This window comes from Martes martes (assembly GCF_963455335.1).
Source record: "Martes martes genome assembly, chromosome: 4".
In the NCBI taxonomy this organism is placed as follows: Eukaryota; Metazoa; Chordata; class Mammalia; order Carnivora; family Mustelidae; genus Martes; species Martes martes.
Window position 1 is genome coordinate 7,614,851 of NC_137891.1, and position 15,717 is coordinate 7,630,567.

At 48.1% G+C, this 15,717-nt stretch overlaps 1 protein-coding gene across 4 annotated transcripts in view; it reads left to right on the plus strand.

Annotated features, from left to right (window-relative positions):
• The window catches only part of ZFAT (zinc finger and AT-hook domain containing), a gene marked incomplete at its 5' end in the record, with an annotated part of 150,664 nt that overhangs the window by 48,421 nt on the left and 86,526 nt on the right, over window positions 1-15,717 (plus strand). For all 4 annotated transcript variants that reach the window (XM_080801837.1, XM_080801839.1, XM_080801840.1 and 1 more), the window contains 2 exons: window positions 12,708-12,795; window positions 14,594-14,743. In XM_080801837.1, the coding sequence (XP_080657963.1) occupies window positions 12,708-12,795; window positions 14,594-14,743 (238 nt within the window). The remainder of the gene's footprint in view (window positions 1-12,707; window positions 12,796-14,593; window positions 14,744-15,717) is intronic.

Genomic DNA, 15,717 nt, shown 5'->3' on the forward strand with positions numbered 1-15,717 from the left:
ACGTGTTGGGGACGGGGGGGACAGTGGTGACACAGTTGGTTCTCCTCCTGCGGTCCAGATCCCCCGTCATAATTCTTATACCCCCTCCGGGAGGTGGGATATTTCCTTCACCTCAGTGCAGGCATGTGGTGGCTCGTCCCCGGTCACACTGTGGTCAGGGCAGACCGTCAGCCACGCCCTTCTGGCGAGTCTCTTGGACACCTGTGCCTTGTTGGAAGGAACGTGCTGGAGGTCGACTTTGTCCCGTGAGAGCAGAGGCTGCGTGGATGCTTTCTGTGCTGTGTCTCGTGCTACACTAATGAAACGTCCCTGAGAATTCCCACAAGAGAGGAGCAGGAACAAGGGAGTGTGACACTGTGGATTTTGTAAAAACAGGGTGTTCTCCTGCTTCTCATCAACACTCACGTTTTCTTAGAGGCTGTTAAAGTGTGATTTCCCTCCTTGATGTTTGCATTTCTTCCATCGGAGGCACTTTTAAAGGTGAATGTGCTCCAGTGCCCTGAAGCTTGCCGATGCAGGTGCGAGGTGCCATCCTCTGCATGCCGGGCATTGGGGTTTCAGACATGGGATGACCCCGGGCTGCCTCCAGGGTGCTCTGTTTCTGGGGGGAGGGTGGGCGGCAATAAACAGGAGGAAGTACAGCAATGAGGGAGGGGAAGTGAGGCCAACACACTTCCCCTTCTCCTCACACACTGCCCCAGAGAGGTCAAGGTGAAGGTAAAGGAGGGCTGCCTGGCGGAGGGCTTCTGAGCTTGATGAATAGGACTTGGCCTAGGGAGAGGCGTTGTGGGGGTGGGGAGCTCCCAGGAGAGTAGGCGGCACACACCAAGGGGAAGCCTTTTGTAATCACACCAGGATATTGAAAACGTTCCCATGAAGCACGCGGACTCTGTTGCTGATGTACTTAGATGGCATTTGTGGAAATGGGTTCCAGTATTTTGAGTTTAGACAACATTTGTCTTTTGAGCCTGTAATTGAGTTCTGAAGTGAAGCGGAAGTTACCAAGGAAATGTTGACCTGGTAGGGAGATCTTCCATTAGCTAACATTGCCTCCTTTCCCTCCCCAAGCCCTAGGCAGTCGCTAATCTGCTTTCTAGTTCGTTCCAGATTAGCAATCGCTAATCTGCTTTCTAGTTCGTTTCTAGTCCTGGCTAGGGACTTTGTATAAAGGGAACCATGCAATTAATAAATAACGGCAGAGTCAGTAAATACCCTGTTTTCTCAGGCTTGTGGTGAGGGTCCCACAAGAGAATCGAATGACCTTCATGTTGTAAAGGTGCTGAGCTGAGGACTTTGGTCAGGGCAGGGTCTGCCTGACTCGGGAGAGAGGTGCTGTTGTGACCTTGGCCTCGGCCTGGGGCTTGGTTCCCTTATCTGTGCCCCAGAGACATGGGCCAGGTGTGTGGAAAGTCTGGTTGGACTTTCACATTCGATCCAACACTTACCTGTGTTCAACTCCGATTCCCATGCAGTGCAAAACGAAGGAAGTTTTAAATTGAATCCCTGCCCCATCCCAAATAGGCCTCCCTCCACCCAGGCTAGTTGCAGTAGGACCCTGGGATAATTTGGCTGAGTTGCCTATTTCTGTGACTCTTAACCTTCTCTTTGCTAATGATGTGCTCAGTGATCAGAAGGCGTGAGTTCATTTAATACAGTCTCTCCCACCACATCCCTCTCCTGAAGATCTAGGGGGTGTGACTTACAGTCGGGGCTGTGTTAGCATCAAGGAAATGTGGAGAGCCAGCCAAGGGCAAGTAGTTCATGCTGTTGCTGGAGCAAGCCCCCTTTTTATAGCATTGTGCAGAGTTTGTGCGGGGGAGATGGGAAGAACATGTGAAATGCCAGGGCTTTGGGCTCTGGTGGGCTGTAGCTCAGACCCATGTCCCCCTACCTGATCTTGGGCATTTGCCGAGTCTCTACTTTCTCATTTGTAACATGAAAACTGGGTACCGTCTCTGGCCTCTGAAGGTCGTGACATATAAATTAGAAATTGTGTGGAGTACCCAGATCCGTTTTTGCGGTCTGCAGGTCATGGTCCATGAAACAGTTTAGTGGGTCACAACTAGTAAGTGCCTCTTAAAAAAATGAAATGCCATAGAATAAAATAGAAATTACTAGCATTAGGCACCTCTACCCGAGGTTAAGTATTGTTTTCTGAGACCTTTGTTTCCATGTTTCAAGATTTATTTTAGAGAGAGAGAAAGAGTGGGCTTGGTCTGGGGAGAGGCAGAGGCAAAGGGAGAGTGAGAATCTCAAGCAGACTCCACGCTCCATGCAGAGCCCAGTGCGGGGCTCGATCTCACGCCCCGAGATGAAGACCCAAGCCGAAACCAAGAGTCAGATGCTTAACCGACTGAGCCACTCAGGTGCCCCCTTTTCCATGTGTCCGTATGTTTATGTATCAGTGTATGTGCTTGTGTGTCCCAGACAGCAGTGGCAAATGCGGGACCTCCTATGAGTCCCTCTAAATAAAGTTTTTGTTACTGACCCAGCTGATGTAATTCATGATGTCTTGAATGAGAATCACATGGAGGTAAGAGGTCGCTGAGCTCATATCTCCATTGTAATTTGAGGGGGACCTGGGAGTCTGCCCCTAGGTCCCTCCTGATAGATAACATATGAAATGGTAGGAAATGGAGCGTGTGGTGGATGTTCACGATAGGTCAGTCTTTTCCGTTTGTCTCCAGCTTGTGTTCCTTCTAAGAAGACCACACGGGTAACCAGCCGATCTGAGGGCACCTGTGGGTGTCACAAGCCTGCCCTGGGGACAGGACACGTTTTGGTGTCACCTGCTAACTCGAGCACTCATAGAGTATGGCTTCCTTTCCTGACTTCTCTGATACCTGGTCTGTGAAGCACCTCTGGCTTGTTGGGTTGTTGTGGGAATTTAGTGAGATGGTGTTTGTGAGGGACTCGGCACAGGTCCAGGTGCGCAGGGGAGCGGCCGGTCTGAACCAGCTCATCCTCTTCCTTAGTAGTGGGGGCGGTGGTGGTAGCGGGGCGTGGAGAGGGCACCCATCCGTCCAGGGCGGCATGGTCTCTCAACACACATTTCAGATTCGCTCTTGGTCCCTGCCTTTGAAAACTGTGAGCTCTGTTTTTGGCTACAAGCGTACGCACATTTAAAACCTCTTACTCGTACTTTTTGGAAGTAAAGTAACACGTTGCCAGAAAATCACAGAGAAAGTAGAGGGAGCTACCTCCAGTAGCTTTCTAGAAATTGACAGATTCGTCTTTTTTTCCCCTCGGTGGTCACAGACCAGTTGGTTTCTCTGTGGCCCTGTCTGGGTGTGTGTCCACAGTTCCCAAGGCCTCGGGCTCCCAGAGTTTCCTTTGTCTTAAATGCAGCTTCCCGTGAGCAAGGCTGGGGTCTAGGCTTGAAGGGGGTCACCTGGCAGAACAGAACTGCTTTCAGTGGACGGTGGGATCCTTGCGTCCAAATCCCAAAGGGGACATGTTTGGTTTTGTGTGTATATGTGTGTGGCGGGGATGGCAGGCTTTCTTTCTAGCCTGTTCAAATCAGTCACAATTCAGTGTCACCTTCTCTGTCTCTGTGTGGTGGCAGCTCGCACTAGCTCACAGCTGCTGGAGGGCAGGCAGTGTCCCGTACCTCTGTCCATGGGGCAATGCCTGGCGCATAGCAGGGCCCTTGGCCCCCATGACCATGCTTTTATTCCCGGGAGCTGGTTCAGAGTGTGGTCTCCCACCCTGTGTTTTAAACTTGACATCACGTGTCTTATAGGAGTGGTACTTACGTGAGAGGTCATACACTTGGTGGCTGGGGCAGGCTTGGTTCGCCACCCACTGCTAGTTTCAGACTTGAGAACTGCCCAGTTGCTTTGGGGGCCAAGGCCCCTGCCCCCCAGCTGAAGACCAAGGCGGAGTCCACCCAGACGTGAGAGTGGGGGGTCTGAGCTTAGGCCCTGGGCCACGCCCACACCGCACACTGTGGCCACAGACTCCTGCTGACACCTTTCTTCTTTCACAGGGTCCTTGTCCTTTGTTGCTTTGAAGGCCATTTCCACGGGGCACAAACAAACTTGGAGGGCTGGGTTTCCTGACTGTCATTACTGTGCTGGCCTTGTGCTCTCCGCCTCTGCCAGGAACTCTTTTAACTACCGCTCGTTTTAAGTTTGCTGTGTCAGATTGGGTTTTCATCTCCGGTACGGAACTGAGGCATGGGGAAAAAAAAATAAATGAGTCCTCAGAGCACCGTCCTCAGAGCGCCCCCTCCTCCCACCACTGTGTCCCACCACCCGTGTCCTTCTGACAGTCTTCAAAGGCATCAAGAAATGAGGGGCCCTGATAAGCTCTGAGATAAATTGCTTTCAGACTATCAGAGATTAAAAGAAAAAAAAATCAAATAGCAAGGACTTAGGGGAGATGACTGTAAACTCCTTCAAAGCCCTGCTGAACGCCTCCATCATCTCTGCTGATGAGGGCACTGGGGGCCGGCGGGGGTGGGGACAGGCCTCCTCCAGGACACCCACCAGGCCCAGGACGTCTTTCGGAAATGGTCTGTGGGCACGAGTTCCTGTGTGCAGATTCAGGGAGTGATGGGGTGACTGGGAAGGGTCAAGGGCAGAGGAGGACAGTGACAGGAGCACCTTGAGAAGGCGTGAGCCCCCAGCGTAGCCTGGCTGGAAGTCTGTGGCACTGGCTGAGCCACAGCTCAGGACAGTGTCACAAGAGCTGCCTGGACCCCTGCGTGTCTGAGCGCGGCAGGTATCTCTTGGAATCCAGACGTTTTGTGGGACGTGCAGCCAGACTGATGGTTCAGAGGGACTGTTGTTAGGTGTTGTTTTTGTTTTTGAATACCAAGTACCGTTCTCCTAAGTGTGCTCCAGGGAACCCCCCTTCTGGAGATGTTCCGCAACAGCAGCAACAAATCGACAAGGGACTTCGGAGGGTGCTCACGGAGAACCCCCTTTCCGGAGATTCCCAGTGTGCACTGGCCCACAACAGCTCTGTTTTCTGAGGCCAAGCTGCATTAACAAGGCCACAGCCACTTCAGCACCATCTCTCAGATTTGTTGAGGGCTCCCTAGAGTCCAGGCTCCATGCTAACAAGCTCTTTATGTGTGTTGTCTCTTAATAAGCTTTATCTTTTAGGGTCGCTGCAGATGGATAAGAAGGTACAGAGATTTTGCTGTCCCCAGACAGGCACAACCTACTCCACTCCTGATGTCCCACACCACAGGTGGACACCGACACACGAGGAACACCCAGAGTCGAGTTTACACTCGGGGTCATCTTGATATTATATGTTCCGTGGGTGTGGACAGACGTGTAATGACTCGTGTCCACCGTTATTGTCATTGGAGAAGAGTTGTAGTGTCCTAAAATCCTCCTTGCTCCCCCGGTCATCCCTCTCTTCCCCCTATGTTCTGGCCACTCTGGATCCTTCCTCTGTCTCCATCGTTCTGCTTTTTCCAGAACGTCATAGTGTTGGAATCATATGATTTGGAGCCTTTTCCCATTGGCTTCTTTCACTTAGTAAACAGGTCCTTGATTTGTGTCTGATCTTAGTGGGAAAACTTCTAGTTTCTCATCATTAAGTATGATGTTAGCTTTGTTTTTTAGATAATCTCTATCAAGTTGAGGATGTTCTCGCCTCTTCCTAGTTTACTGAGATTGTTTATCATGAATGGATGTTGAATTTTACCAAATTCTTCTTACGTTTCTGTTGATATGAGCATGGGGTTTTTGCTTCTTATTCTATCGGTATGATTTTAGAGCATTGAATCAGCCTGACCACCAGGGATACGTCCCATTTGGTTGCAGTGTATAGTTCTTTTTACACGTTGTTGGGCTCGATGTGCTAATTTTTTGCTGAGGATTTTTGCATCTCTGTTCATGAGAGATACTGGCCTGTAATTTACTTTTCCTATAATGTCTGTTTTGGGTATTAGGGTAATGCTGGCCTTTGTAGAATGAGTTAGGAAGTTTAATTATTGTGCTTCTGTTTTTTAAAAGGGATCGTAGAGAATTGGTATAATTTCTTCCTTACATGGTATTTTGAAAGATTTTATTTATTATTCATTTGAGAGGAGCGCACGAGTGGAGGGGAGAGGCAGAGGGAAGGGGAGAAGCAGACTCCCCACTGAGCAGGGAGCCCGATGCAGGACTCAATCCCAGTACCTGGAGATCATGACCTTAGCCAAAGGCAGACATTTAACTGACTGAGCCATCCAGGCCGCCCCTCTTCCTTACATGTTTGGTAGAATTCGCTTGGTACTTTTTGTTTTGGAAGATTATTATTATTATTTTTTTAAAGATTTACCTATTTTGAGACAGAGTGCCTAAGAGCGAGGGGAGGGGCAGACGGAGAGGGGAGAGAGAGAGAGAATCTCAAGCGGACTCCTCGCTGACCGTGGAGCCTGATGCAGGGCTCAGTCTCAGGATCCAGAGTTCTTGACCTGAGCCAAAACTGAAGGTCAGATGCTCAACCAACGGAGCCACCAAAGCACCCCTTGTTTGGCAACATTATTAATTATTGATGCCATTTCTTTAATTAGAGATAGGACAATTATGACTCTTTCTTTGGGGGTGTCGGCAGATTGTGTCTTTTAAAGAATTGGTCTGTTTCATCTAGGTTGTCAAATTTGTGGGCATGGATATATTCATGATATTCCTTTACTGTCTTTTTAATGTTCAGGGGATCTGTGCCATGTCCCCCTTTTCAGTAGTATGTCCCCTTTTCCATTTCTTTTTTTAGTAACTTGTGGCCTCTCTTTTGCCTCAGGCTTCATGATTTTAGTGATCTTTTCAAAGCGTTAGGTTTTGGTTTTGTTGATTTTCCTATGTTGATTTCCTGTATATCTGTATGTATTTTCAAGTTTTTATTTAAATTCCAGTTAGTTAACATATAGTATGATATTGGTTCCAGGAGTAGAACTTAGTGATTCATCATTTACGCAACACACAGTGCTCATCCCAACAGGTGCCCTCCTTAGTACCCATCACCCATCTAGCCCAGCCCCTCACCCTCGTCCCTCCCGCAGCCTCAGTTTGTTCTCTCTAGTTAATTGTCCCTTATGGTTTGCCTCCTTCTCTCTTTTTTTATCCTCTTCCCCTATGTTCATCTGTTTCTTAAATTTCACATATGAGTGAAATCATATGGTATTTGTGATTTCCTATTTTTAATTTATTTGATTTCTGCTCTAATTTCTAATTTTTTTTCTGCTTAATCTGGATTTAATTTACTCATCTTTTTCTACTTTCCTAAGGCGGAAGCTTAGATGGTTAATTTTAGGTCTTTCTTCTTTTCTAATATTATACATTTGGCATTATATAAATTTCCCTCTAAGTACAGCTTTCGTTGCTTTTCATAGATTTTGATAACTTGTGTTTTCATTTTTATTTAGTTTAAAATTAAAAAAAAATTTTTCCTGAGAGTTCTTCTTTGACTTGTTCTTTTAAAAGTTTACTGTTTAATTTGTATGTATTTTGCAAAGGTCCAGCTATATTTCTGTTACTGATTACTAGTTTAATCCATTGGGGTCTGTGAGCAGACTCTGTATGATTTCTATCCTTTTCAGTTTGTTGAGGGCTATTTTATGGCCCGGAACGTGGTCTGATTTGGTGAATGTTCTATGTGACCTTGAGAAGAATGTGTATTCTGCGGCTGTTGGATGAAGCCGTCTATAGATGTCAATTATTGCCAGTTGATTGATGGTGGTGTTGAATTCAACTGTGTTCTTACTGATTTTCTGCCTGCTGGATCTGTCCATTTCTTACAGAGGGGCGTTGAAGTCTCTGACTAAAGTAGTGGATTCAACGTTTTCTCCTTGCCACTGTACCAGTTTTTACCTCACGCTTTTTGACTCTGTTGTTGGATGCGTACATGTTAAGGCTTATTATGTCTTCTTGGAGAATTGATCCCTTCAACGTTATGTGGTGTCCCTTTTTATAACTGGTAACTATCCTTGAAGTCTGTTCTGTCTGAAATTAATAAAGCTACTTCCCCTTTCTTCCGATTAGTGTTAGCATGGTATAATTTCCTTTTAATCTGCATATGTCTTAGATTTAAAGGGGGTTTCTTACAGCCAACATATAGTCGAATCTTGCTCCTTGATCTATCTTGGCAACCTCTGTCTTTTAATTGGTACATTTAGATCATTGATAGAGTGATTATTGATACAGTTGAATTAATATTGGTCATATTTGTTAGTGTTTTCTATTTGTCGCCCTTGTTCTCTGTTCCTTTATGTTCTGATCTTTTCTGTTGTTTGTAGTTTTATTTTCTTTTTTTTTTTAGGATTATATTTATTTTTCTGAGATAGAGAGAGAGAGAGCATGGGCAGGGGGAGGGTCAGAAGGACAAGCAGACTCCTTGCTAAGCAGGGATCCTAACAAGGGGCTCGATCCCAGGACCCTGAAATCATGACCTGAGCCCAAGGCAGACGCCTAACTGACTGAGCCACCCAGGCACCCTTCGTTTGTAGTTTTAATTGAGCATTTTATAGGATTTCATTTTCGCTCCTTTCTTAGCATTATTACTTAAACTTTTAAAATTTTATTTTATTTATTTATTTATTACTTTTTCTAGTGGTTACCCTAGAACTTTTTCTAGTGGTTACCGTAGAACTTACATTCGACTTATATATAATCCAAGTTGATTTTCAAATAGCACTGTTCCACTTTATGGATAGTGTAAGTATCTTGTAATAACATAATCCCAGTTCATTTTTCATACCCCTTGTATCACTGCTGATACTTATTTCACTTTTATATAAGCATATGTATACAGAAAACTTCTATTATTGAATACATTGTTGCTGTTATTATTTTGAACAAACTTTGTTAGATCAATTAAGATTAAGATAAATGTTTTTTTTTTTTTTTTTTTTTTTTTTAAAGATTTTATTTATTTATTTGACAGAGAGAGATCACAAGTAGGCAGAGAGGCAGGCAGAGAGAGAGAGGAAGCAGGCTCCCCGCTGAGCAGAGAGCCCGACGTGGGGCTCGATCCCAGGACCCTGGGATCACGACCTGAGCTGAAGGCAGAGGCTTTAACCCACTGAGCCACCCAGGCGCCCCAAGATTAAGATAAATGTTTTTATCTTACCTTCACTTCTTCCTTCTCTAGTGCTCTTTCTTTATGCAGATCAAGCTTCTAGCTTTATCTTGTTTTAATATTTTTTGTAAGACAGTTCTTAGCAGTAACAAATTCTTTTAATTTTTGTTTGTCTGAAGAAGTCTTTATTTCTCCTTCCTTTTTGAAGGATACTTTTGCAGGGTACAGAATTCTGCATTGGTGTTTTTTTTTTTTTTCTTTCAGCCCTATAAATATTTCACTCTGTTCTCTTCTTGCGTGGTTTCTGAGAAGTTGCTTCTCTAGAGGTGAGGTGTCCTCCCTGCCAACCCTGGCTTTATTCAGTACTTTTTCTTTACCTTTGGTTTACTGTCGTTCGAACATGATAGGTTTAGTTTCTTTGGTATTATTCCTGTTTGGTGTTTTCTGAGCTTTTTGGATCTGTTTTGGCGTTTGACATCTCATAAGGGAAATTCTCAGTCATTATCATTTCAGATATTTCTTCATTTCCTTTATCTCTTTCTTCTCATATTCTCACTACGTGCATTTTACACCTTCTGTCGTCCTACAGTCTTTGGATATTCTCTTCTGTTTCCATCAATCTTCTTTCCTGCCTGCCTTTCAGTTTTACAGGTTTCTTTGGAGATACCTGTAAGCTCAGAAATTCTTTCCTCAGCTGTGTCCTATCCCTTCCTCCTCCCATCAGAGGCATTCTTCACTTCTGTGGCAGTGGTTTTGATCTCTAGCATTTCTTTGTTGGTTCTTTCTGAGAATGTTCACGTCTCTGCTTTCATTATGGGCAATGTCTTTTGCCTCCTCTCTGCATCACCTAATAGTGCCCTGAGCATGCGAATCAGAGTTGTTTTAAATGTTCAGTCTGATAATCCCAGCATCCTTGCCATATCTGAGTCTGGTTCTGGTGCTTGCTCTGTCTCTTCAAACTGCGTGTTTTGCTTTTTAGTGTGTCTTGTAATTTTTTTCTTCCTTTAAAGCTAGACAGGATGTGCTGGGTACAAAGAACTATATTAGGCCTTTATTAATGTATTGGTAAGGTGTGGGGGTGCGGGCTCATTCTCTAGCCCTGTGATTAGGTCTCCGTCTCTTGGTGAGCCTCTGCCCCTGGACATGAACTTTCCCAGTATTTCTCGGTTTTTTTCCAGCTCCCTTAGGTGGGAAAGGATGGCTAAAGGGGCCTGGGTTTGGTAGAGTCCTTTCTCACACGTGGAAGGATGTAGTAGGTGGCTGGAGGTGGGTATTTCCCTTCCCCCAGGTAGCTTAGTCTCTAATAATACCCCAGAGGTTAGGTGCTGGTTAATTGGTTTCCCCTGATGGCAGGCCTTGTTAAGAGGAACAGAATGCTGGGGTCTGATTCACAGGTTTGGGGAGGGGCCAGGGGGGAAAAAAAAAAAAAAGAGGAACAGAATGCTGTGGTGTATTTCAAAATGCACCCTCTACCCCCTGGTCCTGGTTCCCAGAGAGCTTTCTGCTTGTGGGTTTGTGCTCCCAGAAGTCATGATTCTCTGCCTTCTCTCCAGCTTGGGGGGCAGTGGCTTGCCCTATAATCTAATGGATCTAATGGATTAAGAAGAGTTGTTGCTTTTTCAGTATGTCCAACATTTCATTTGTTGTTAGGATGGAGTGCAGACTTCCAAGCTTCTTATGTGCTGGACCCGAAATTGGAAGTCCACTTTATGTGTTTTTAATTTCCTTTTTCCTCCTAGTAAGGAGGCTGTTTTTATTGCCATTTTACAAATGAAGAAACCAGGACATTAACAGGTGAAGTCACTTGCCCAATGTTCCCCAGCTAATAAGTGGTGAAACCAGGATTTGGGCCTAGGGACTCAAGCCGTGAGTCCATATTCCTAATCACTGTCTTGTAGGAGCAGGAACTCTGGAGTACAGAGGTCTGGTCTGGACACCCACCTCTGCCCTCTGGGGGTGGTGTGAACCTTGGACAGCTTCTCAAATGCCTTGTAGGATGTGGTGTGCAGAGCACAGCCCTCTGCATGAGGAAGTCCTTAAGAAACGGTCGCTATTGCTGTCATGATTTATTGGTGTGAGTAGAATGCATTGTGGGGTGACTGACTCATTCACAAGACACGGAGAGCACTTGGTACAATGTCGAGCTCCTCGTAGGTGCTCAGTCAGTGGTGGGAACTCGTCCTCCTGCACATCAAGGTGAGCAGGGACCGTTAACATCCTAGAACACGCAGGGCCCGAAACCTTTACCTGCAGCCACGGCTCCTGCCTTTCTTGTGGGCTCGTGCAGTTTAACATAGGTCACACTTCGCAGCTCGTCGTGGGTTCATGGGTGTTTCTCTGCCTGGTGAGCTTGTGCTAATGCTCCCTCACTTGGTGGTCTTCCCAGTTGGGGACGCTGAGGGCGGGTGGGAGCAAACTCCCACGCAGTGCCTTGTGCTGTCTGTCTGCCCCTCCCCCCTGTCCGAAGCACCTGTTGCCCAGGTGGAGGCTGGCTGCGGCCTTTCCCTTCGTCTGCTCGCCCCCCCATGTTAGCCCCTAGGGCCCCCTGCCCACGAGTGGGTTACCGTCTTCCAGTTCTGGAGGCCGGAGTTCCAAGATCGAGGTGTCGGCACGGTTACTTCTTCCTGAGGACCGTGAGGGAGAGTCCGTGTTCTTCGCCCTCCCTCCTAGCTTCTGGTGTTTTCCAGCAAAATCTCGGTTGTTCCTTGGCTTGCAGACTCATCACCTGGATTACCTGGATTTCTGCCGCCTTCTTCACGTGGCATCCCCGTGTGCATGTCTGTGTCCAGAGTTCCTTTTTTTAAAAATCAGGACACCAGTCATGTTGGATTTGCCACCACCAGCCCCCCGCCCCGCCCCACCACCATGACTTTTGCAATGACCCTATTTCCAAATAAGGTCTCATTCTAAAGTACTGGGGTTTAGGACTTTAATATGAATTTTGCAGGGGACACAGTTGAACCCATAACACCCACCCTTTGGGGGAAAATTGGCATGTGAAGTAGCCCTACAGTGAGCTGAAGGAAGAGGTGAGCAAAAGCTATAGCTTGACCATTCACAAGAGCCTCCCCCGTAGTGAGAACGTAGCTCGGCAGTTAGCGGGGTCAGTGAAGCGGGGAGCAGGGCTGAATGAACTCCTTACCCGCAGCCTCAGTGGGAGGCGGGCCTTGGGAGTCGTGGGAGCCGCAGGGGTGGGGAGGGCATTTCGGGTTCAGAAACCAGCTCTTCCTCTCAGACTTGAGGCTCATCAATCACCCTTGGCCTCCTGTCTTAATCTGTAACGTGAGCATCAGGATGCCTGTCCAATGAAAGTGGTGCAAGTCTCAGTAAAATAACTTCTGTGAAACCCCCCGCACACCACACAGAGAGCACTGGAGGACATAATACGCGTTGGGTCGTGGAGCAGCGCTGGTCTGCACGGTAGACCTCGAGGCCGAGCCCTGCTCTCTGCCGGCCTGGCCACCTCCAGCGGACCGTCACCTGTAAGCCCCGCCCCTCCCTTCTGCGCTCCGGGGCTCCCCGGGCTGTGTGGGGCCAGGTGCAGGCGGCATGTCACTGTGTTTGCAAAAGTGCACTGTGGTCTAGCGGTGGTGGCGGCAGCCGTGGCGGTGGTGGCGGTGGTGGCGGTTTTCCCACGGAGCCCAGGTTTGAATGAGACACTCCATTGATTATGCTCTCTTTCTGTTAAGGACAAAAGGAGTTACTCTTGTCCAGTGTGTGAAAAGTCTTTTTCAGAAGACCGATTGATAAAGTCGCATATCAAGACCAACCATCCTGGTAAGGTTATGCGTTTTGGAGGGGAGATTAATTTGAAAGGGCTTATGTTTACTTCGAAACACAGCGTTATTTATCAACTGCACGAAATGGGAATAAAGGGGGATGAAAGAATGAGTGAATTCGAGGGAAATGATTATGTTAATTTAACGTTGGGAAGTTGTTTTAATTCCTTCATTTTATCCTTTCTTCTGGTCTTCTGATACATCTCCCCACACTCCCATCTCCCTCCTCCCTTTGGGTGTTCACTTGGAATGCCTTTGGGTGGGTCACTTATAAGCAGGTCTGACCTCAGTGCCACTCCCTGGGAACCCACGAAAGTTTGGTGCCCAGCATGGCGGTCTGTGAGGGGTGCGTGCTCGCAGGCTGAGGAGCCTCGCTGAGCTGGAGTGACGGTCGCCTCAGGTCTCCCCACATGGGTCTCTTTGGCCACTCGGAGGTGTGAAGCATGAGCCGCTTGGGTATTCACGCCTGTCACACCTCTGTTTTCACCACCTGGGACACATTTCCTCCACTCTGCTAATTCCTGTTCATTCTCTATGTTCTTCCTCGGAGTCCCATCCTTTGGGAAGATTTGGGGGCTCCTCACCTGGGGGAGGGCCATACCCCCACCCTCTGTGCACTGACCCTTGTGTTCAGGTCGTTGGCACTCTCCTGCCCTCGCTCCCCGTGGGAACCTTGGGGAAGGGCTGCTCTTGTTACGGTCTAGCCCCAGGTCCCCAGCGTCCCATCGGGCAGGCCCGAGTGGACTGTGTGTGGTGTAAATGAGGAATAGGTAAGCCAAGCACCTTTCCCCGCATCCGTGTCCCCTTTGTTTCTGCTTTATTTTGTATCTGCTCCTGGGCTAGGGCATTGACTCACTGATTATAAGTGATATGGAAGAAAAGTAAAGAAATAACAGAGTTCACCAACACTCATGTTTTATCTGGGACCAGATGGAGCCTTAAGACCTTCATCTGTGTGGAAACACGTAGGTTATGGGATTCTCTGATGGCCTCGTTCTGGTCTGTCAGCCTGTGTCCAGTGTGAGCCCAGGATGCTCATCTAAACCGGCCACCCTAGCTCAGGAACCTATGTGAGGCGTGTTTTGTCTTTGGTCTAAACTTCAAATATATACAAAAGACAGGATAATATGAGGAACCCCCACAGATGCCATACTCGTGTGCATTCTGTCAGACCGGTTTCGTGTCTCAATCCTCCAGACTTTTTGTTCTAGAATATCTTAAAGTAGGTCCTGCACTTAGATCATTTCCCCGTAATAAGAATTTTGGGATGCTAATCGGGGTGTTTTTGGAGCGTAAGCAAAACAAGCAGAATTAATTAATGGTGATTCTTTATTACCGCCTAGCATTAGTTCATTTAAAATTTCCTCAGTGGACACAAGACTGTGTGAATCAAGACCCAGGCATGTTGCTTTTAGTTGTTATGTCCCTTGAGTTTCTAATATCCTGTGGTTCACCACACCTCACGTTTGTTCCCATGACATCAGTTCCTTGGAGGGACTGGGTCACTTTTCGTACATGATTTCGTGTCCTGCATTTGTCTGAAGGTGCCTCGTGGTCTTGTTTCTCCATCCCTCGCATTTTATGCTCATGGGTATTTAGATCTGAGACATGATTAGAGTCTGGTTCAATTTTCAGGCATGAGTCCTGTCACGTGACTCGGGGGGGACACGTCTCGATCAGCCACCTGAGCGCTGCTGGGACCAGCCAGGGTATTGGGGCGTGGTCACGAGGTTCCCGGACGTCTCGTAGGGGCCGATCCTTTCTGGCTTCTGATGATGCCCCTGCTTTCCTTCTAGAGGTTTCTATGAGCACTATTTCCGAGGTGCTCGGTCGGAGGGTTCAGCTGAAAGGTCTGATCGGGAAGCGAGCCATGAAGTGCCCGTACTGCGATTTCTATTTCATGAAGAACGGCTCCGACCTTCAGCGTCATATCTGGGCTCACGAAGGTGAGTACTCCTCTCCCAGGTGGACCCCCGTTTGCGTTTTGTGCCTCCATTCCCCATGTGGGCGTCCTTCACGAGGAAGCCGTCCCATCACATGCCCGGTGGTTAGACGTCCTTCCGCTTCCTGAAGCTTCCTGAGAAATGTGTCCATCGGCTGGCGAAGCTCAGAGAGTTCAGTCGCTGCCTGCTCAGGGGCAGCTGCAGTGAGTGGAGGTGTGCAGTTCTCCTGGATGTTTGCTGAGGTCCCGCCTGTGACTTAGGAAGCTGGAGTGCTGCAGGCAGAGGGCTCCTGGAGAGGACAAAGGACGACGTGTTTTCTGCCGGGAGGACAGAAACACCTGTTCCCAGGCCTTGGGGGAGGCACCGTCAGGGAGGGAGAGGCGAACAGTTCAGTAAACGGTGGAGTAGGGACCCAGCCAAGGCAGAGGGAGCAGAGCTCAAAGCCAAGGCTGGGAGGCACTGTTTGTCTACCAGGACACAAGCACCTGCCCTCTGTGCCCCGGGCACACCCCACAGCCTCGGTGAAGCCTTGATTTCCTTCACTGCTAAGTCTTGGGTCTTGTAGACAAGGGTGTGAAAATGCTGGGCGTGCAGTGTATCAGTCCTCCCCGTGCTCAGGACTGGGCACCGCGTCCCTCCTCCTGTACATGTTGCTCTGGGTGTCACGGTCTTTTTGCTTTGCAACTCCCTCCGGGCGGCGACACACACCGTGGCTTCTCATCTTCAGAGCCCCTCAGGGAGTGAGTGCTCCAGAGTAGGCCTCAGTAGGTGTCTGTCGAGTGAAGGGGGAACAGCCAGGACGCCCCACAGTCCAAGCCTTTGGCCCACCAGCAGCTCGTGTCCTAAGGCTCTGCTCAGTTTATGGAAATGTGCTTTCCCCGCTGATCCTGGGGGCCGATCCCATTGATTTCTGCACACGCCCTTATTACTCTAATGTGGGTCAGCTTATCTCGGTTCAGTGGAATGTTATGGATGTG